Source organism: Nicotiana sylvestris, chromosome 10 (assembly GCF_000393655.2).
Source record: "Nicotiana sylvestris chromosome 10, ASM39365v2, whole genome shotgun sequence".
Lineage (NCBI taxonomy): Eukaryota > Viridiplantae > Streptophyta > Magnoliopsida > Solanales > Solanaceae > Nicotiana > Nicotiana sylvestris.
This window is the reverse complement of record NC_091066.1, coordinates 6,263,575-6,284,878: the sequence shown is the minus strand read 5'-3', so window position 1 is coordinate 6,284,878 and position 21,304 is coordinate 6,263,575. Positions and strand designations below refer to the sequence as shown.

At 37.2% G+C, this 21,304-nt stretch overlaps 2 protein-coding genes across 2 annotated transcripts; both read right to left on the bottom strand.

The window, feature by feature from the left end:
* Positions 1-5,588: 5,588 nt before the first annotated feature.
* Positions 5,589-10,780, bottom strand: LOC104238817 (uncharacterized). The gene is made up of 7 exons (XM_009793298.2): positions 10,279-10,780; positions 9,040-10,021; positions 8,348-8,762; positions 7,581-8,250; positions 6,776-6,845; positions 5,898-6,215; positions 5,589-5,789 (listed from the first exon to the last, which is right to left on the bottom strand). The coding sequence occupies exons 2-5, from the start codon at positions 9,429-9,431 to the stop codon at positions 6,826-6,828; spliced, it is 1,497 nt and encodes a 498-aa protein (XP_009791600.1). The 5' UTR covers positions 9,432-10,021; positions 10,279-10,780; the 3' UTR covers positions 5,589-5,789; positions 5,898-6,215; positions 6,776-6,825.
* Positions 10,781-12,743: 1,963 nt separating this feature from the next.
* Positions 12,744-20,646, bottom strand: LOC104238815 (uncharacterized). Its single transcript, XM_070160325.1, has 15 exons — positions 20,057-20,646; positions 19,646-19,776; positions 19,362-19,540; positions 18,588-19,245; positions 18,261-18,301; positions 17,736-17,804; positions 16,717-16,817; positions 16,492-16,570; positions 16,119-16,217; positions 15,930-15,998; positions 15,764-15,813; positions 15,597-15,678; positions 14,580-14,674; positions 13,194-13,488; positions 12,744-13,070 (listed from the first exon to the last, which is right to left on the bottom strand). The coding sequence occupies exons 1-14, from the start codon at positions 20,452-20,454 to the stop codon at positions 13,362-13,364; spliced, it is 2,178 nt and encodes a 725-aa protein (XP_070016426.1). The 5' UTR covers positions 20,455-20,646; the 3' UTR covers positions 12,744-13,070; positions 13,194-13,361.
* Positions 20,647-21,304: the final 658 nt, after the last annotated feature.

The following is a 21,304-nucleotide window of genomic DNA, read 5'->3' as shown; positions in this document are numbered from 1 at the left end:
ATTCGGTTCGAATTCGAATTGCATTTTGTAGAATCCAAAATCCGAATTCGAAATATGCGAAATTCGATCTGATCCATGCACAACCCTATTTCCAACGACCTTCTCTCTCTTTCTCTTCTCTGGTCTATGCAGATTCTTCTTCTATCCTTCCTGTAACCTCCATGCTTTTCGCCTTCTTCTTCGAGAATTCATCAATTGAGTTATCATTGTAGAGTTGTATGTTAATTGTAATTTCATTTGACATTGTATTCGGTATAACCCAAACTGATTGCAATCAATAAAAGTTTCAGTTGTCGAATTGTCTTTATAATTTCTCGAATTTGTTCATTACAATTCTAAGCCATAACAAATTGGTATCAGAGCACATTCCTGGCCAAGATGACAGTCCCAAAAACAAGATCAATCCACTGAAGAAGGTGTTAAGAAAGTGAAAACACAATTACAAAATTACATAGCTGATCTAGCAAGAAGTTTGAGTCTCATGACTCGAAATTGGATGAATTGGGTAGGAAGCTTGACATGTTGATGGAGAGGCTTCTTCCTAATACGGATGGTATTCTGGGCAATGCACCCAGGAATAATCTTCAACTGGGAACTTTTGGAAGTCGATCACACAGAGGAGAGCACTTTGATACAGTAGCAGGAAGAACTCAGAACAATCAACGCTCTAGATTTGAGTTTTCTTTCTTTGAATATATTGATCCCTGCGCGTGGTTGAGAAAAGGGGAGAGATACTTTCAGTATATATATAGATTCTTGATCCAGAAGAAAAATTGGAGATTGCAGTTTTATATCTTACTGGTAAGGCAGAATCTTGGTTCTTTTCCCAGAGGCGGCTCAACCCTAAAACCACTAAAGCAGTGGCTTTAGGCCCCAAAAAGTTAAGACTCCAAAATTAATCATATATATAATATAAATAATTATATATATATTTATTGTAGTAAAAATAAATTTTTGCAATCATATGTTTTCAATTTTTATCAATCATTACGTCTATATTTCAAAGTTTATACTATGTACATTTTAAAATATATAATGTAATTATGGTTGAAAATAGTAGGCAATTATATTTGTAGCTACTTTCTATCTTAATTTTGTCTAATGCATTTGAACTTGAATCATTCTTGTTTATAACTTTGGTGTTGTAAGATTTAATTTTTTCAATTCTCTGAATGTCTTTTTAAATATTTTCAAGCTCAAGCTAACTAGATTATTAAACGATTAGATTAGAAAATATGCTACCTTATTGTAGCTTGATTCCTCCTAAAAACTTGGTCAAACACATCAAATTTCTTAAAAATATACGTTTTGGAGGGGGAGGGGGGAGGTTGGAGAAGCTTGATTAAACAATATATTAATCTTGAATATCTTTTAAATCATAATAATCTATGAAATTGATGATTTTATCAATTTTTGGAATTAAAAGTGAGATAAAAATTGTACAAGTAAATCATGATACTCTAATTTTTTAAATGTTTCTATTGCTTATAGAATAATTTTAATATTTTCTCTAATTGTTCCATCGGTTGAAAAAAGTTTGTAAACTAAAATCAATGAGATATAACTTAAGATTAACAATGTCTCATGAGAATTACACGTACTAACCATATTATTAAGTGAAAAAATTAATTACCCAAATATAATTAACTTTCTTGAATTTCATGAAGCTATAGGAATAAATATCAAATTAATATATAAAAATTTTACTAAAAGAATTAAGGCCTCTTTTAAGTTTTAGCTTTAGGCCACATATTAGATTGAGCTTTCACTGTTTTTTCCTACCACATAAGCAAATGAACAGTTAGATGTAGGGTGTACTTGGACCGGGTTATACATCAGCATATCTACCATTCTTGCACCGGCCTAGCTTGAGATTTTACAAAGCTATTAATCCAATTAATGTGATATTAAAACATTGACCAAATTTAAGGACATAGACATGAATGCCAACAAGCTTTTATTATATTGAATTTATTCAATAATTTTTAATTCAGAATAAGAAAACTCGATTTTCTCGCTAAAAGTAGGTAATTCGTTCTCTATCTTTATTTGTATCGCATTTTATGCATGAGATTAGCAGCTTCGATAAGATTTTGTATTTTGATCGGAGGAAAAATTACCAAACGTCTAACATTCTCTCACGCTCGGGGCCACTATAGTTTTTTTAGCTAAAAAGAAGAACATATATGCCAACTCGCTTGATCTTTTAAAGTTTGTTAATTAGCTAATTACGTATTAAGATTATCAGTTATGATATTGAAAAGTAAATATCAATTTGAGATACGAAATGAAACTTTTATAACCCAAAAATACCTCAAATCTAAATTATAATATATCATTTAAAAAGTCAACGCTGCTTACACGAAGCCACTGCCATAGTCGGCAGCAGATCTGCAGCAATCACGACTTGTCTCACCGATCGTCGGAAATCCTCACAGATGAACTCCCTTGTTTTCAAAGCCTAAATATCCCTTCGGTGCAAAGATTGATCGATTGATATGTAAAACTCAAGTCGTTGCTAGTGAAAATCTCTCTTTTCAACAACCATAATGGTGTTTTTTATAGACTAGAACTAGGGCTTTAGGAGGACTAGCTAATGGGTAACGAGTTAATTAGCACCCCTTATGAATGGATCCGAAAATAATAATTTTCCAGCAAATCCAAACTTCCTGTTAAAACAAGAAACATGGAACTTGATTAATGTAAGATTTTTCCAGAATCTCCAAGAAGAACATATATGCCAACTCGCTTGATCTTTTAAAGTTTGTTATTAGCTAATTACGTATTAAGATTATCAGTTATGATATTGAAAAGTAAATATCAATTTGAGATACGAAATGAAACTTTTATAACCCAAAAATACCTCAAATCTAAATTATAATATATCATTTAAAAGGTCAACACTGCTTACACAAAGCCACTGACATAGTCGGCAGCAGATCTGCAGCAATCACGGCTTGTCTCACCGGTCGTCGGAAATCCTCACAGATGAACTCCCTTGTTTTCAAAGCCTAAATATCCCTTCGGTGCAAAGATTGATCGATTGATATGTAAAACTCAAGTCGTTGCTAGTGAAAATCTCTCTTTTCAACACCCATAATGGTGTTTTTTATAGACTAGAACTAGGGCTTTAGGAGGACTAGCTAATGGGTAACAAGTTAATTAGCACCCCTTATGAATGGATCCGAAAATAGTAATTTTCCAGCAAATCCAAACTTCCTGTTAAAACAAGAAACATGGAACTTGATTAATGTAAGATTTTTCCAGAATCTCCAAGAAAAACATATATGCCAACTCGCTTGATCTTTTAAAGTTTGTTAATTAGCTAATTACGTATTAAGATTATCAGTTATGATATTGAAAAGTAAATATCAATTTGAGATACGAAATGAAACTTTTATAACCCAAAAATACCTCAAATCTAAATTATAATATATCATTTAAAAAGTCAACGCTGCTTACACGAAGCCACTGACATAGTCGGCAGCAGATCTGCAGCAATCACGGCTTGTCTCACCGGTCGTCGGATATCCTCACAGATGAACTCCCTTGTTTTCAAAGCCTAAATATCCCTTCGGTGCAAAGATTGATCGATTGATATTAAAACTCAAGTCGTTGCTAGTGAAAATCTCTCTTTTCAACACCCATAATGGTGTTTTTTATAGACTAGAACTAGGGCTTTAGGAGGACTAGCTAATGGGTAACGAGTTAATTAGCACCCCTTATGAATGGATCCGAAAATAGTAATTTTCCAGCAAATCCAAACTTCCTATTAAAACAAGAAACATGGAACTTGATTAATGTAAGTTTTTTCCAGAATTTTTGGAATGGTTGCATATTATAGGATTCAAGTGAAGTGATGTAATGCACTTTCTATAGCAAACACCAGTGGCGGAGGCAGAATCTCCACGAAGGAGATTCAAAAAACTTATTTTGTAGCTAGTAGGAATTGAACTCATAATCTTATGTAGATTTTGAATCCCCTTGACCACTAAACTACACTTTTGGATTATGTTAAGGGGATTCAAAACTTAATATATAGAGGTAAAAAACAGATTTTGCCTTATATATACAGTGTAATTTTTCGGCGAAGGGGGTTCGGGTGAACCCCCTTGCGCTCCCCTAAATCCACCCCTGGCAAACACATGCCTTATTGCCTTAGAGAAGTCGAAGTGGTCTTATTTTCAGCTATTCTTTTTTGGTAACATCGTCAGCTATTGTACAACTTTCCAATTTTATCGGATGTCCCTGAATGACATAGCTATTATACAACTTTCCAATTTTATCGGATGTTCTCAAACGGTTGAATTTGACCTCTCAGGAATTCTTGGATACGTATGCAATAATTTATTGTTCGTGGGAGATTGTTACATTTTACCTTTTTAGGTATTCAACCTCCTCGATGAAGTTTGCCCCACCAAAACTTGACTTGTAACGATTCAGGTTCAACTGTCAATATATTACATTATTTACCACTCAGGCTTTAATCCAAAATGTGCTTCAACAATTGAATTCTTGATCTTGATTTTGATGACGTCTAACTTTTCCATTCTATTATAATGTGAAATTTGTTTAAAGCAGAGCAGAGAATATAGGTTCAAATGACTTGTTAGGATTGTCTTTAACAAATTTTTTAGAAGAAAAAAAAATTGTGTATGTATAATTGTTTTATAAATGAGTTTGTTTTAAGACAAATGAGTGGTGTTAATAGCCCTTTCCTCTTGATTTATTTAACCTCTATTACTCTTGTATTATATAGTGTTAACTCTATCATTGCCTATTATAATAGCAATCTATATTGATCCTAACAGCTGCTCGTTGCCATTGATTTATTTAAAACCATTCGGTTAATTACCAATAATAACTCACATAAACTAAAAATGAAAAAAAAAAAATTGCCACGATTAGAGTAGTTGATTTTTTTTTTGGTTTCCCACCCGGTGTCCGGTACCCACATTGGGGCCCGACTAAATCCAGATTCGCGCCGGAAAATCCTACATTGGGGGATAAAGCGCTTCCTAACAAAAGACGATTCCATACCCAGGGGCTCGAACCCGAGACCTCTGTTAAAGATGAAGGAGTACTTACCACTCCACCACAACCCTTGTCGGTAGAGTAGTTAATCTGTTATAACACGTTACTACCTTATTTTTGGGGTTACAAACTCATGCATAAGATAGAAGAGTAACAAGTTATTAGCATTTAAATGGCCTGATATCGAATGGTATATAAAATAATAGTCTGTGTATTTAATTTAAACTCTAATTATCATATGGGGTTATTCCAAAAATCTATTCAATCTCAATTAACAACAAGCTTAACTTGTAAGTCTTTTGAAACAATTTGTGCAACAAGCACATAACAAGATAATTCATTCCAAAAAGAGCACATCACAAGGAATGGACCTATGTTGAGGGAATGAACTTATGTTGCGGGGACTCTCCAAAACAGTTACCGCACCTGCGTCGCATCCTCCAAAAATAGTGGATCCGACATGCACCCATCGATATTTTCGGATAGTCCGAGCAACATAGGAATGAACAAGCTATAGGAATAACAAAAAGTGTATCATTTCTTTCATATATAGGAGTTGTCTCTTATTACAAACTTACAAAAATGCTTAGAAACCATTGGGAGTACAAAATATTTGTCTAAAACATGAAGAATGATCACAACAAATGGCTAATAAAACACTTTTTAGGGAGCAAGCAACTTTCTGGCTGTTGTTATTTAGAGTCTTCAGTCTTCACTTGGTACAGTGTTTCAATCTCTTCTGATCAAATGTGTGCCTGGAATTCAAATATGGCATGTTTCAATCGTATAGAGACTAGAAATTCGGTCTAATGTAGAAGAACAGTTAATGGAAGTGCACCACAAAATGGCATTTGAATCATTACCCAATTTACCCGATAAGACAATAGAACGTGCCAGCACGAACATCCCTCTGAACTTTGGATCGGACAACACAAGCAACTTGTGAGCTCTGGCTGACCAACTTTCATGTGACAGCCATAAAACCTTGAAGAGTTAGCAAAATGATTCTGCTAGCAATCTGACGATCAACCTGAAGCACAAGCGCCTTTTGTATTTACTATTCCTTATGGCTGCTACGTCCTGCATTGCTACTTGCTGTCTGGGCTTGAATAACATACCCCCTCTGCAGATCGTTAAGTTTCTCCACCAATTCTTGGAAAGACGGGCGACACTGTGGTTCACTGAGTTGAACGAAACAGTAAAGTTGCATACCAGGTCAGTTGAGAAGATGGGGAAAATTAAAGAGATTCAAAGCCAAAAGTTGCCAGGGCTAGCGTGGAAAATAGTGGACAATCAGGCAGTACAAATTTAAAATGCAACTCAATGTGTACTATGTGTGAAAGTTATTAGGATGTGTATTGGCTACTGAACATGTATATATGTGTTTTATGCTCTCAGTTTTTATAGGCAATCGGAAATGTTCCCAGCACATAGGCAAATGGATCTTCTCTTCACTTCTGTTTGGTCCACAGATAGCAAAGCATTCATCAGATCAGATGTTTCCATTGTCTTAATCTTCCATATACTCTCCGTCTTTAATAGTATAGGTTCTTGAAAATCAAATAATTGACAATGATATAGCTGTAGTGATGTTTCAAGAAGAACTTTAGTCGTCAATCCAGGGGAATAACCTAAAGTTCTAGCAAACTTGCAGCACGACCGAAGTATACACAATGCTTCATCGTAGAAGTTAACATGATCAAATAATAAATTAAAAATGAGACTAACTAGACAGGCTTACCCATTGGCTCAGAGATCAAAATATAAGCTTTGTCAAGTAACTCTACATCTTCAACATTTCCTTTGATTACCTAAACATCCACAGATGAAACGTTAACAAAAAAACATAAGAAGCACTACCAAGATACCATATGAATATGTCGGATAGCATTGGAGAAGGCACAGGAACAAAACAAGAGAACAATCAATAAATCAACAACACCTCAATCCCATACTAAGTGGAGTCAGCTTAAACAAGTAAAAGAACACTTGCTGTATTTCTGTCATTCAGTGATGGACTTCCAACAATCAGTTTTCTGGCATATTCGGCGATTTCAGAAGCTTCTATGGTATAAACATGCTTTGCACCAGCCTATGAGGTTTTTTGGGTGTGGAGAGGTGGGAAAAAGAAAAGATATAGAGTAGAGATATCAGCATAAATGGCTGTGCTATGGTTGATATCGTTCATTGACAAGCACAAGATGCATTGGTACAAACAGATCACCTGAGCTGCAAATAATGACAAAATGCCACTACCAGCACCAACATCAACCACTATGCGACCCTCTAGAAAAATAGCCAGTAAGATCTAGTCTTCAAGCGTTGATTAGAAAGATGAGTGTCAGAAATCATGAAATTAACAACACAAATACTGGTTTAGAGTAGGCTTAGACATCATCCATATGATAGGACCAAGAGGCCAGAATTTAGCCATTGCGGTACCACGCCATAAGCATAAACTTGATTCCAAAAATTCTATGATCAAGTTTGGAGTAACTGATAGACTTGTCTTTGACAATTTAACCTGTAAAAGGAATTTCACGCACCTTCTCCAATATGTTCTCCAATTGTTAAGTCCTCCCACAAGATTTCGTAATCCGGGCAGTCAGTATCCATGTCCACCTTATTAACATCACTACTGCTGGTGCTTCCGCAGCTACTAGTACTGCTTGTGCTGTTGACATCAAATGAAGTAGACCAGGATCCCGAAGCTTCATTGGTGGTTGTCCAGTTAGTATCAATAAACTGATTGTCTGGTTCTAATGCATTATAACTGTTAATGTAATTAAACTCATTTTCATGGTTATTGTTTAGCCAAGCCCGTACAAGTCTCGTACTCTCTGTCTCTGACACATCTCGATTGTTGCCTTTCCATGGCCATGGTAAGCTCTTCTTCGCCATCCATGCCTCTGCCTTAAAGGTGATAGCCTTACAAATCCCTTGTTTTCCCCCACTCTCATCCCCAGAATAGCTTGAGAGTTTCCCCGGAGAATGTTCCTCTTTTGCAAGAATAGAGAATAATCCAAAGGGAGAAGTGTGAACATCTTCCAAACGCGTACGCGCTCCAATGGAATTTGCATCCTCCCAGTGATCTGAGAGAGCAGCCCCAGAAAATGCACGGCTCAAGTAATGACTATCTCCACTTTCACCTTCATGATGCACGCTGCTCTCTCCTGTCCTTATTTTTGACTTAACCTTGTTGCTCACCTTTGAGGCCTGTTATGAGATTTCGTCATATGCCTACCCTAGTATACAGACAGTAAAGAGAACTAAAAGAAAACCAGGCAACTATCCAAACAAAGTGAGTACTAACCAAATTAGAAATTTTGGAGGCAATGGTAACTTGCAGGGGCTGCTGGGGATCAGGTCCAAGTTTGGAAGAAGCAAGGGTTCTGGCTCTAAATCTTGCATCAGATTCCAACTGCTTCACTTCCATCGATGCAAACCCTGTTTCTTGGAAATCCCTAGCATTACTCGATACAGAAATAACACCGACAAAAGTACCATCATCATCATAAAAAGGGCTAGTCGTAACAATGATTACGAATCTATCTCCTTGCTTATTCTTAACTGGAAACTGTCCAGTCCAACTCTCACCCCTTTTTACCGCTAGGTCTATAATGTTAGCAGCATCACCATAATCCTGAGCATCAGCTAAGAGCTCAATGGTATCTTGTCCAAGAGCTTCTTCAGCAGAATAACCATATAGCCGTTCAGCAGATCGATTCCTGTGCAACAATGGCTCAAATTACACTCCTAAATTAATAACATTGAAAAACATGACAAACACCAATCAAGGTCTAACAATGGCTTAACTTACACTCCTATGTTACATTGAACAAACGTGACAAACAGCAATCATGGTCTAACTAAAAAGCAAACTCAGCTAATTACAGACACAGACACAAACACAATCTCTCCCAGCAACTTCTTTTCTCTCCCAATCCAAATGAACAAAAGAAAAATGAAAAGGCAAAAGATACGAAGTCTACTTCAATTACTCACCAGTAATTTATACGATAGTTGACATCAAATATATGCAATGCTTGTCCCATTGACTGTAATATATTCAAATAGTGTCTATCAGTAAACTTCACTGCAGCATGGCCACCGCCATTACTGCTGTTACCCTCGCCTTTACTACTACTCTCTCTTCCCAATGGTGACAAATGGCAGAAATACGTTGGCCCTCTCTTCCAAACAGCGACAGAACCATCATCAAAACCACCACCAGCCCTACAACGAGGCGGCTGTTGTGGGGAGATAGAATGGGACCTTTGTCTCTGTGAACTGGGATCATCAGAAATCGTGAGCTTAGACATCTCCTGCTTTAATCGAGCATGCCCTGCCTCAGCTGGTGATGTTGGTCCTTGAGCTGATGCTGTTGTATTATCCATTTCAACCCAATATTCCAAGATCTATCAAACCCCACTTCAGATTCAACCAGTTTGATTTTCCTTCCTCCAATGCTCTGAGAAAAAAACAATAGGATGTATCTATGACTAATTTACTGACACCCCACTATATATCTGTGTCTATGTAGCAATATACAACTGAAAATTTTGAAGTGCATTTCTTGCTGAAATGGAGAAAATGGTCGCCTTTTAAGTTCAAGAAGCCACTTTTTTCGGCCCCTGACAGCTAGCTTTCTCATATCATTTCCGTTAAATAATGACTGTCAAAGGTTAATGACGCAACAGATCCAAGTGCTGTTGAACTCTACATTAGTGATTCATTCTATATAACCTGGGCAAATGCCATAGTTTTCCAGAATTCACGGAATGGACCCGTATAAGATTCGGTAAAGTGATGTCACGTGCCCCAAATGCAGTTTCTAGCAAAATGGCCTTTGAAAAGGTGAAAAGGTCTTAACATCAGTTCCAATTTTGATCATCTCAGGCCTCTCATGGTTCACATACATTGGAGGTCAAACCAATGACCAGAAAATTGGCCTCATCTGCAGCTATTGTACAACGAGCCTTGATATCTGAATTATTTGCATTTAGGCATCAGAATCCAGTCTAATCCTACCTCAACTTCCCTCTTCTTATGCTGACTAAACTTGCAATACATACGTTCAATCTTACTTCTATGTATCCAAAAACTCTTACTCTAGAGTGCTTCTGCATAGTTCAAACTTTTGGTTTACACTCTCGTTGTTTCATCAATTAGCAAAAAGTTGTCTTGGAAAATATTAATCATAGTTTAGAAGTGTCTTGGCAAGGTTGGAGTAGGATGGCTTACCGAGCTATTTAATGCTACACCATGAAGTAGTAGCATGCCCGACGAATGGAGAAGCACTACCTTGATTCCAATTTATTAGAACAAAGGATATATTCAAAGTAATGCGAACTATCATTTAAAAATACCATATAAATCCTTACCCATAACTACTGACCTAAAATTTCTCACAGCTTGCGCTGCTACCCATGTACACCAATTACATAAAAGGCAGTCCAAAATTTCTGCTAAAACCAGAAAATTGAATATTGACTAATTAATGTCAGATTTTTCCAGAATTTCTGGAATAGATTCAACATAGGATTCAGTAAAGTGATGTCAGTCATGCACCCCAAAATGCACATATAGCTAAATAAGCATTGGAAAGGCAAGGACTTAGCATGAGTACCAATTTTGATGATGTCATGCCTCCCTAATTTCAGCATGACTAGAAAATTAGCTTCATCTGCATTATATTTTTGGGTAACATCTGCAGGGTGCAGCTGCTATACAGCCAAAGGGTTGAATTTGTTTAGTGAAAAAAAGGGGTTGAAATTGACCTCTCTGAAATTTTTGACTTATAACGGCTCTGGCCCGACTGTTAATAGTCAGTAGGACTAGATTTACTGTTTACTTTTTCTAGCCGGTTTACATAGAATATACACAAATTACACACGATTATATAACAACAACAACAATATATCTAGTGTAATCCTACAAGTGGGGTTTGAGGAGATAGTATGTGCCCAACCCTTACTCCTATCTTGTGGAGGTAGAGAGGTTGTCTCCGAAGACCCTCGGCACAAGGAAAATGAAAAGAAGCAGTATCAAAAAGTAGTAACAACAGTGATATAATAAGATAATAATGCGAAAGAAATACCAAATAGTCATATAACTCTACGAACAAGAAAATACAAGACTAATACTAATGCAACTGGTAGTCTGGTATGGCAAAGAGATACACTTAACTACCAGCAATCTTCTATCTTAATCCTCGCCTTCCACACCTTCCTATCAAGGTTCATTCTCTCAGTAAGCTAAAGTTGCGCCATGTCCTGCCTAATCACCTCGCTCAATACTTCTTAGGCCTACCTCTACCTCTCCTTATAGAGGCATCCGCACCTCTCCTCTTCACATGCTCATACCATCTTAACCTCACTTTCGCATCTTGTCCTCCACGGCAGCCACTCCAACCTTGTCATGAATAACTTTATTCCTAATTTTATCTCTCCTTGTATGCCCACAAATCTATCTCTGCCACTTTCATCTTCTGGACATGAGAGTTCTTAACTGGCCAACACTTTACCTCATACAACAAAGTCGGTCTAACCACCACTCTATAAAACCTACATTTAAGTCTAGGCGGCACTCTCTTGTCACATAAAACGCCGGATGTGAGCCTCCATTTCATCCACCCCGCTCCAATACGATGTGTGACATCCCCGTCAATCTCCCTATTACCTTAAATTACTGAACCAAGGTGTTTGGAACTCCCTTTCTTGGGGATGACTTGAGTGTCAAGCGTCACTTCCACATCCGCTTCATGAATTTCGTCACTGAACTTGCAGTCCAAGTATTCCGTTTTGGTCTTGCTCAATTTGAAACCTTTTGACTCCAGGGTCTGTCTTCAAACCTCCAGTAACGTATTATACACAATTATATACATATACTATATATTCATTGGCTATTTTTAGTTTAAGCGCGGCTATTTAGGTTAATTATTCAACTTAACCCAAAAGATACTTTAAATTCCTAATCCTGAATGACTTTTCAGGATTGTCTTCAACATGTTTTCTGGAAAAAAGAATGTGTATATATAATTTTTTTGTAAATAAGTTTTTTTTAAAACAAATGAGTGTCTTATAGCCCTTTCCACTTGATTTATTTAACCTCTATTACTGTTTATTATATAGTTTTGACTCTATCATTTCCTATAATACGAATGTAACGTTTTTCTATCAATCTGTCTTTAAAGTTTATATTACCATAGCAAGAATTCTATTCAATGTTCCTTCCAAAATTCTTGACATGAATTAACAGTCATTCGGTTAATTACCGATAATTAACTTATATACACTTACAAGGCAAAAATATTTCGCCACTGTTAGTATAGTTAATCTGTTGTAACATGTTAATACCTTATTTTTGGGGTTACAAACTCATGCATAAGATAGACAATTACCAGTAATATAAATAGTTTTTAAATGACCTGATACTTGATATTACATAAAATTTTGCAGTCAGTGATTTTAAGTTGAATGCTAATTAATACATAATTCTATTCAAGCTTTACTTGTAAAGTCTTTTAAAACAACTTGTGCAATAAGTTTATAACAAGATTCAATCCAAAAAGAGCACCTCATAGGGAATGAACAAGCTATTAGCTGGAATAACAATGAATGCTATCATTTCTGTATTGGCGAAAACTCCTCGCTTGAAATTAATGAAAAGAGTTGTCTCTTATATAACACCAACAAAAAACTCAGGATCTAGGGAGGGTAGTGTATAGTATATATGCAGACCTTATCCCTACCTTGTAAAGATAGAGAGGTTATTTCCGATAAAGAGTTGTCTCTTATAACAATTTAAAGAAATGCTTAGCAACCACTTAGGAGTACAAATACTAGTCTACAACATGAAGAATGGCCACAACAAAAGGCAAACAAAACACTTCTATATAGAATGCTGGATAGAGAGCAGGCAACTTTCTGCCTGTTGCTATTGAGAGTTTCAGTCTTCACTTGGTGTAGAGAACATCCATAGGTGGGTGACCGTACAGAGGCTGCTTCAATCTCTTCTGATCAAAAGTGTGCCTGCTATAGTGCCATTCAAAGAGGTATATTTCAATCGTTTAGCGACTACTAAATTTCCGTTTTAGCATAGAAGAATCGTAAATGGAAGTGCAGCGCAAAATGGCATTTGAGGCTTGCTCAACTTACCCAATAAGACCAATCGAACGTGCCAGCACGAACAGCCCTCTGAACTTAGGATCTAAGAATACAAGCAGCCCATGAGCTCTGTCTGACCAACTTTTATGTGACAACCGTAAGACCTTGAAGAGTTATTAAAATGCCGATGAAACTCAAGCATAAGCGCTCTATTTGTATTTACTGTTCCTTATGGCTGCAATCTCTTGCAGTGCTACGTGCTGTCTGTGCTTGAATTACATACTCCTTCAGCAGACCGGTAAATTTCTCCATCAATTCTTGGAAAGACGGGCGAGACTGTGGTTCACTGAGTTGGACAAAACAGTAAAGTTTCATACCAGCTCAGTCAAAAAGATGAGAAAAATTAATGTGATTCGACGAAAAATGGTTGGTAGGGCTAGCGCCTACATGGTCCTAACCCCTACCCCGGAAGGGTAGAGAGGCTGTTTCCGGGTGTGTACATGCTTATACATGGATCAATCGTACATGCATTGCATAAGGGTGCATACATGCTTATCCATGTATTAAAAACCATGGTATTACTAATGTAATGGTTTGCTATGTATTAGTTATATATAGGATTATACCAAATAGGGGGTATAACTAATACATGTATTAGTTATACATAGGTTGAAAAACGCCACCAAACAACAACATACCCAGTAAAATCCCACTAATTGGATCTGGGGAGGGTAGAGTGTACGCAGACCTTACTCCTACCTGGGAAGGGTAGAGAGGTTGTTTCCGGAAGACCCTCGACTCAACAGAAGAGATAATAATATCATAAAAGAAACAAAAGAAAAGGTCTGTAACAACAAAAGAAGCCAGAAAAGTAATAACATCATCTTAAGAGACAACAAATAAGTGGTAAAAAACGCTACCAAACAAGGATTAATAATATCAAAGCTAATAGATGTATTGTTTTCCCCTAATACATCCTACCAAATGACCCCCAAGTATTTCCATGCCCAGTTGAAAGCTAGAAACAGAGTATACTGCATCTACACTGAACATGATGAGAGATTAACTGAACCTAAGCTGATTCAGCAGGAATTTGTGGGTTTTTTCCAGAAGTCACTAAGCAGCATCAGAATTACCTGGGATTGACATAAAACCTTCAATGTCCCAGACATCAATATAAACTAATATCATTGCAAGAGGCTACCCAGGTTACATATTCTCCATTAATGTCTTCTTTATTTTCTCTCAGATTGGCGAGGACGATATTGTATATGTTCCGATGTCATCTCAGCCTGGTTTGCTAAGGACGACTCATTTATAACTTCAGAATATATTTGAATGTCAATGCAGTACGCCTCAGAAGTTTTCAGCATTCCTCATAGGGCTATTTGCTTCAGCAAAACAAATTATGATGGTAGAAAGAACTAAGATGCAAACCTGTGCCAACAGCTCTCAATAATAGAAGCCCACTGCGGATGAACATCCTTTGGGATATCTAGCCGCTGATTCATGAATCCTACAGCTCCAATCACCTGCAATCAACTCCAAATAGTTGTTCTTTATATGTATTATGATGAAAAATAATCCAATTTTATCTTTTACTTATCTTATGCGTGAAGGGGGGGGGGGGGTGGGGGGCTCATAGAATTCTGTCAAACCCCGTCTCTTACAGAATGGGGTGGATACACTATGGCAGCAGGGACACAGCAGGGGAATTTACAAGGTTAATACAGCATACAAATTACTGAATCAGCCAAACCAACAGATCACAAATTGGCCATGGAAGCATATCTGGAAAGTCATGATCCCTTAGCCTGCTTCACTTGGCTTTAGCAAAGGACGCTGTTTTGACCCATGAAAATCTCATCAGGAGAGGGATACGATTATGTTCAAGGTGTTTTCTTTGTGGGGAACAAGCAGAGACAGTCGGCCATCTTTTTTATACTGCAGGATAACAGACCAGTTATGGAAAATCTTTATTAATCTCAGAGGCATATCCTGGACTATGCCTAACAAGATTACTAAAGCTCTCTTGAGTTGGGATGAAGCTGGAAGTGGAGCTAGAGACAGAGATAGATGGAGGAGTGTCCCAGTATGTATTTGGTGGACAATCTGGAATGAGAGGAATGCCAGGTGTATTGAGAAGATCAAACTAAATTGTATTTTGTTTTTGGTAATCAGCATTACAGAGAAGATACTACTTCTATCGTAGGAATTCTAGTTTCTTGATAGGATTGCAGAACAGTGTATCTTTTTTTGTTTTTTTTGAATGACTGTAAATATGGTTTCAGTACAACCTATGTACTGTTTTTTTAATATACACAGCATGTTATCATCTCGAAAAGAAAAAAACGGGGGTTGGGGGGGGGGAGGGGGGGGGCTTCACCAACCTGAGCTAGATGATCGGATTTTATGGTATGTTGTGCAAGTGAGATTACAGAAAAATGACAATACCTGCATTGGGTTGAGGTTATCCCAAGGGAGTTTTCCAGTGGCGAGTTCCCATAGTATCACCCCGAAACTGTATAGATCAGACCTAAATGCACATCCAAAGAAGGATTGATATCATTAAAATATTCAGGAATCTGCCTAAAAATGCATGTATCTCATAGTTGACATACTTCTCATTTGAAGGTTCACTTCGAAGAACTTCTGGAGCCATCCATTGAGGCTGCAGGGGAATTTAGGTAGAAAATGATATAAGTCAGCAGAAGTTCAAACAACATAGGTGAATTAAAAGAGCTCTTACTACCACAGTAAGGAAGAGATTTGAGTTCAAGCTGATACCGTTCCTTTACCCGTCTTTGTTGCTAGAAACGTTTCATATTTAAGACGTGATAGACCAAAGTCCCCAACCTATTAATAGTTTCACGGTGAGATTCTCTTTTTCCACATACTAAAACCTCTTTAGTAATAGACATTAAGGAGATTGGTGAGAAAGAGAAACGATGACAGTCAGATGAACTGAAGCCAGACCTTAACAGTCCAGTTCTTGTCCACAAGAAGATTTGATGACTTCAAGTCTCGATGAACAATAGGTGGGTTATGATGATGAAGATAATTCATGCCACGAGCCTGAAAAAGGCAGCAAAAGTGAACATGAGTGTCAACCTAAAAGAATAACCCTAGTAGCTCCAAATATCTGAGATAAATATTATAATACTAACAGAAAGAATTTGATGATCAGCCACACATGAAGGAGGAAATACAAAAATGATGCTACTCATGGTAATATTTAATATAACTGGTGGTACCGGTGGAATTGTCGAGGGGCACTCAAGCTGGCCTGATATATATATATATATATATATATAAAGTAACTGGTAATCCAAATCTTATAGGAACTTACAATGTCTAAAGCCATGTGGATCCGTCGTCTCCATTCTAATTTGGATGAATACTTCTGTAATAGCCTGAACAAACTTCCCCTGCAATAGTGGAAAAGGTGAAATGGTTTATCAGTTACACACGAAAAAATGCTGATACAGTCACAAAGAATAAAACCAAATAAATTGTCACACAGAAGGGGAAAAGAGGAACAAGTTATTCAGCATAAAGAAGGTAGACAATTTACCGTGGCAGGAACTCTGTGACAATGCAGAGGCGTTGAGGTGAAGTTACTGCACCCATGAAAAGAAGAACATTTGGATGTCGAAGACGTTTCATAAGGGACACCTACAAAAAATAAGCATAAAGCCTGTCAGAGATGCTTCTGGATTTAGCATAACCTTACTTGAATTGGAGAGGAAAAGCATTAAACTTAAGTCTCCATGCACTAGTATCAGGCAAATAACATTTTCCAATGTATACTATGAATGAGTTGTAATGTCGTAGAACTATTTTCTTTGGCCTTTAAATCTATAAAATCAGATAGCATCTGAGTTGGAAAATAAAAGGAGGAACTCCAAGTGGAAGTTGATCGAAATTAATAGAATACTATAGATAGATTCAGAACCATGGATGTCCGATTTACAATTTTGCAGACAACCAAGACTCAGCAAGAGAAGAACTGGAAGACAGATAGCTCTGAGTCTTTGTTCCTTGTTTAAGTGCATTTATTAAATAATTTACCACTTATTTATGTTTTTCTCTTGTTGAGAATTTTAATTTCAACTAGTACCTTATCATATTTGGTTAATATTTTCATGGATTCTATTGTTATAGTCTCTAATGAACTGAGAAGTGGTATTTTTGTTTTAGACAAACTTAATACTCATCATTTGCAAATTACTTTTCGCATTGATGCTGCATTAACTGGGATTGATTACAATAAGAAGTTCAAATTTTCAAGAAATCACACTGACAAAGAGCATAAAAAGCTCCATTTTAGTGATCAGTGAGTATAATCCAGCTTTGTCCTTCTCTCCAACAATTCAAAGCATATAATTTGTAGCAAAAAGTTGTTGGTACGTTTGACCTTGTTCACTGCATCTAAGACTTCATTAAAGGCTACAGCAATTTTATGGCGATTTCTAGGAAATAACTGAAAGACCAGCCATATAGCTTAAAGTTCTATGGGAAAACAAATATTTAATCAGGAAAAAAAAAGAAGCAAAAGCATTTCATGACAAATTTATGAACAAAAAGACTGACCTCCTGTTTGAAGGAATATATCACTTCATCAGAATATTCTTCCTTGGAAAATACCTTAACAGCGACATCCTGCACAGCAAAGACATCAATATGTTACAAAGAAGAACCAGCAAAGTCACACTTTCCTGGATTTTCCCTCTAGAAAAAAACAAAAAAGCTAGTAGATCCAGATTTCAATGTTGATTAGAAAGAGAGTGTGAGGAACCTCATGTAATATACAACACAAATACTGGCTTATAGAAATTTTAGACTTTGACATCATCCATATGATAGGGCCAAGAAGCCAGAATTAGCCATTGTGGTACCACGCTATAAGCATAAGCTCCCAGAGTAAATGGTAACATACAAATATATATTCGAACAAATGATATGTTTACGATGACATCTAATCAACATTGCAGTATGTTAAATAACTGACAAATAATTGCTTAGAACATAGTTTTCTCCATAAAGTTTAATAACAGAAGGGGCAAAGAACTCTTGGTAAAAAAAAATTAATAATAAGAGAAGAGGCAAAGAACATACTGATCCATACCACATCCCATGATAAACCATTCCACAAGAACCTAGAGAAACACAGATTAAAAGAAAAGTGAGAATGAAGACGTAAAGGAAAAGGCGATGGTTAAAACTATCAAATGCAGCAGCTTCGGAAAGAGATATACAAAAGGTTAAGTGCAATTGACTACAAACTTCTGATTATTGTTCAAAACAGAAGCATCTATAATGGCTGGAAAGAGAAAATGAAAGCAAAATACATCCTTGCCCGATTCCAAAGATTCTACAATCAAGTTTGGAATAACTGATAGACTTGTCTTTGACAGTTTAACCCGTAAAAGGAATTTCACGTACCTTCTCCAATATGTTCTCCAATTGTTAAGTCCTCCCACAAGATTTCATAATCAGGGCAGTCAGTATCTGTGTCGATCTTATTAACAGCACTATTGCTGGTTCTTTCGCAGCTACTAGTACTGCTTGTGCTGTTGCCATTAAATGAAGTAGACCAGGACCCCGAAGCTTCATTGGTGGTTGTCCAGTTAGTATTAATAAACTGATTGTCTGGTTTTAATGCATTATTACTGTTACTGTAATTAAACTCGTTGTCTTGGTCATTGTTTAGCCAAGGCCGTTCAGACTGTGTAGTCCTTGCCTCTGACGCTTTTCGCGCATTGGCTTTCCATGGCCACAGTAAGCTCTTCTTTGCCATCCATGCCTCTGCCTTCGAGGTGATAGTCTTATAAATACCTTGTTTTCCCTCAGTCTCATCCCCAGAGGGTTTCCCCAGGGATCGCTCCTCTTTTGCAAGATTAGAAAATAATCCAAGAGAAGAGTGAACATCTCCCCTACGCGTACTCGCTCCAGTGTAATTTGTGTCCTCCCTGCTATCTGACAAAGCAGCCTCGGAAAATGCAAGGTTAGAGTAATGACTATCTCCACTTCCACCTTCACGAAGCACGCTGCTCTCTCCTGTCTTTATTTTTGACGTAACCTTGTTGCTCATCTTTGAGGCCTGTTATGAGGTTTCGTCATGTCAGCATATGCCCATCCTTGTATACAGACAGTAAAGAGAACCAAAAGAAAGCAAAAGAAAACCAGGCAACTACCCAAAACAAAGACCGTACTAACCAAATTAGATATTTTGGAGGCACTGGCTACTTGCAGAGGCTGCTCGGAATCAAGTCCAAGTTGGGAAGAAGCAAGTTTTCTGGCTCTAAATCCTGCATCAGCATCCAACTGCTTCACTCCCATTGATTCAGGCCTTGTTTCTTGGAAAGGCCTCACATCACTTGTTACAGAAATAACACCTACGAAAGTACCATCATCGTCATAAAAAGGGGTAGTGGTAGCAATGACTAGGAATCTATCCCCTCGCTTATTCTTAACTGGAAACAGTCCAGACCAACACTCACCCCTTTTCATCACTAGATGTACAATGTTATTAGCATCAGCATAATCCTGAGCATATGCTAAGAGCTGAATGGGATCTTGTCCAAGAGCTTCTTCAGCAGAATAACCATATAGTTGTTCAGCAGTTCGATTCCTGTGCAACAATGGCTCAAATCACACTCCTATACTAATAAAATTGAGAAAATGTGACAAACACCAATCAAAGTCTAACAATGGCTCAAATTAAACTCTTATATTAATAATAACATGAACAAATGTGACAAACACCAATCATAGTCTAACTAAAAAGCAAGCTCAGATAATTACAGACACAAACTCAATCTATCCCACCCACTTATTTTCTCTCCCAATTCCGAATGAACAAAAGGAAAAATGGGAAGGCAAAAGATAGGAAGTCTATTTCAATTACTCACCAGTAAATTGTACGACGGTTGACATCAAATATATGCAATGATTGTCCCATTGACTCTAATATATTCAAATAGTGTCTATCAGTAAACTTCACAGTGGCATGTCCACCACCATTACTGCTCTCTCCCTCATCTTTACTACTACTCGCTCTTTGCAATGGTGACGAGTGCCGGAAAGATGTTGACCCCCTTTTCCAGATAGCCACAGCACCGACATCAAAGCCACCACCAGCACTAAAACGAGGAAGCTGTTGTCTCTGTGATCTGTGATCATCAGAAATCGTGAGCTTAGACATCTCCTGCTTCAATTGGGCATGACCTGCCTCCAGTTCTTGGATCTTCTTTAGCAGTTCCTCAGCTGGTGATGTTGGTCCTTGAGCTGATGCTGTTGTATTATCCATTTCAATCCAATATTAAAGATTGATCAAACCCCACTTTAATTCAACCAGTTTGACTTTCCTTCCCCCCAAAGCTCTGAGAAGAACCAATAGGATGTATCTATGACTAATTTTCTGACACCCAAATATATATCTGTGCCGATATAGCCATCCACAAATCAATATCTGCAAACTTGAAGTGCATTTCTTGCTGAAAATGAAGAAAAAGGTCACCCTTTGAGTTCAAGAAGCCACCTTTTCGGCCACTAACAGCCTATTCCTCAAATCATTTCCTGTAGATAGGCTGTCAAAGGTTATTGACGCAATAGATCAAAGTACTTATGTTGGTCACATACTCAGCATAATATGTCGCAACCATGAGAAGCCTTAAATGTTGAACCTACATAAGTGATTCATGCTATATAACCTGGACAAATGCCAGAGTTTTCCAGAATTCTTGGAATGGATCCACATTATAGGAATCAGTTAAGTGATGTCATGCACTTTCTATAGCAACCACATGCCTTAGAGAAGGTGAAAATGTCTTAACATTAGTTCCAATTTTGATGACCTCAGGCATCTCATGGTTGGAGGGTCAAATTAATGACTAGAAAATTGGCCTCATCTTCAGCTATTGTACAACGAGCCTAGATATCTGAATTTTAGGCACTCTAATCTCACCTCAACTTGACTCTTCTTATGCCGACTAAACTTGCAACACATACATTCAGTCTTACTTCTACTTATCCGAAAACATTTACTCTCTAGTGCTTCTCCATAGTTCAAACTTTTGGTTCACACCCTTGTTGGTTTGTCAATTAGCACAATATTGTCAGAAAATAATCGGACCTCATCTTGTATTGTATTGGCTAGC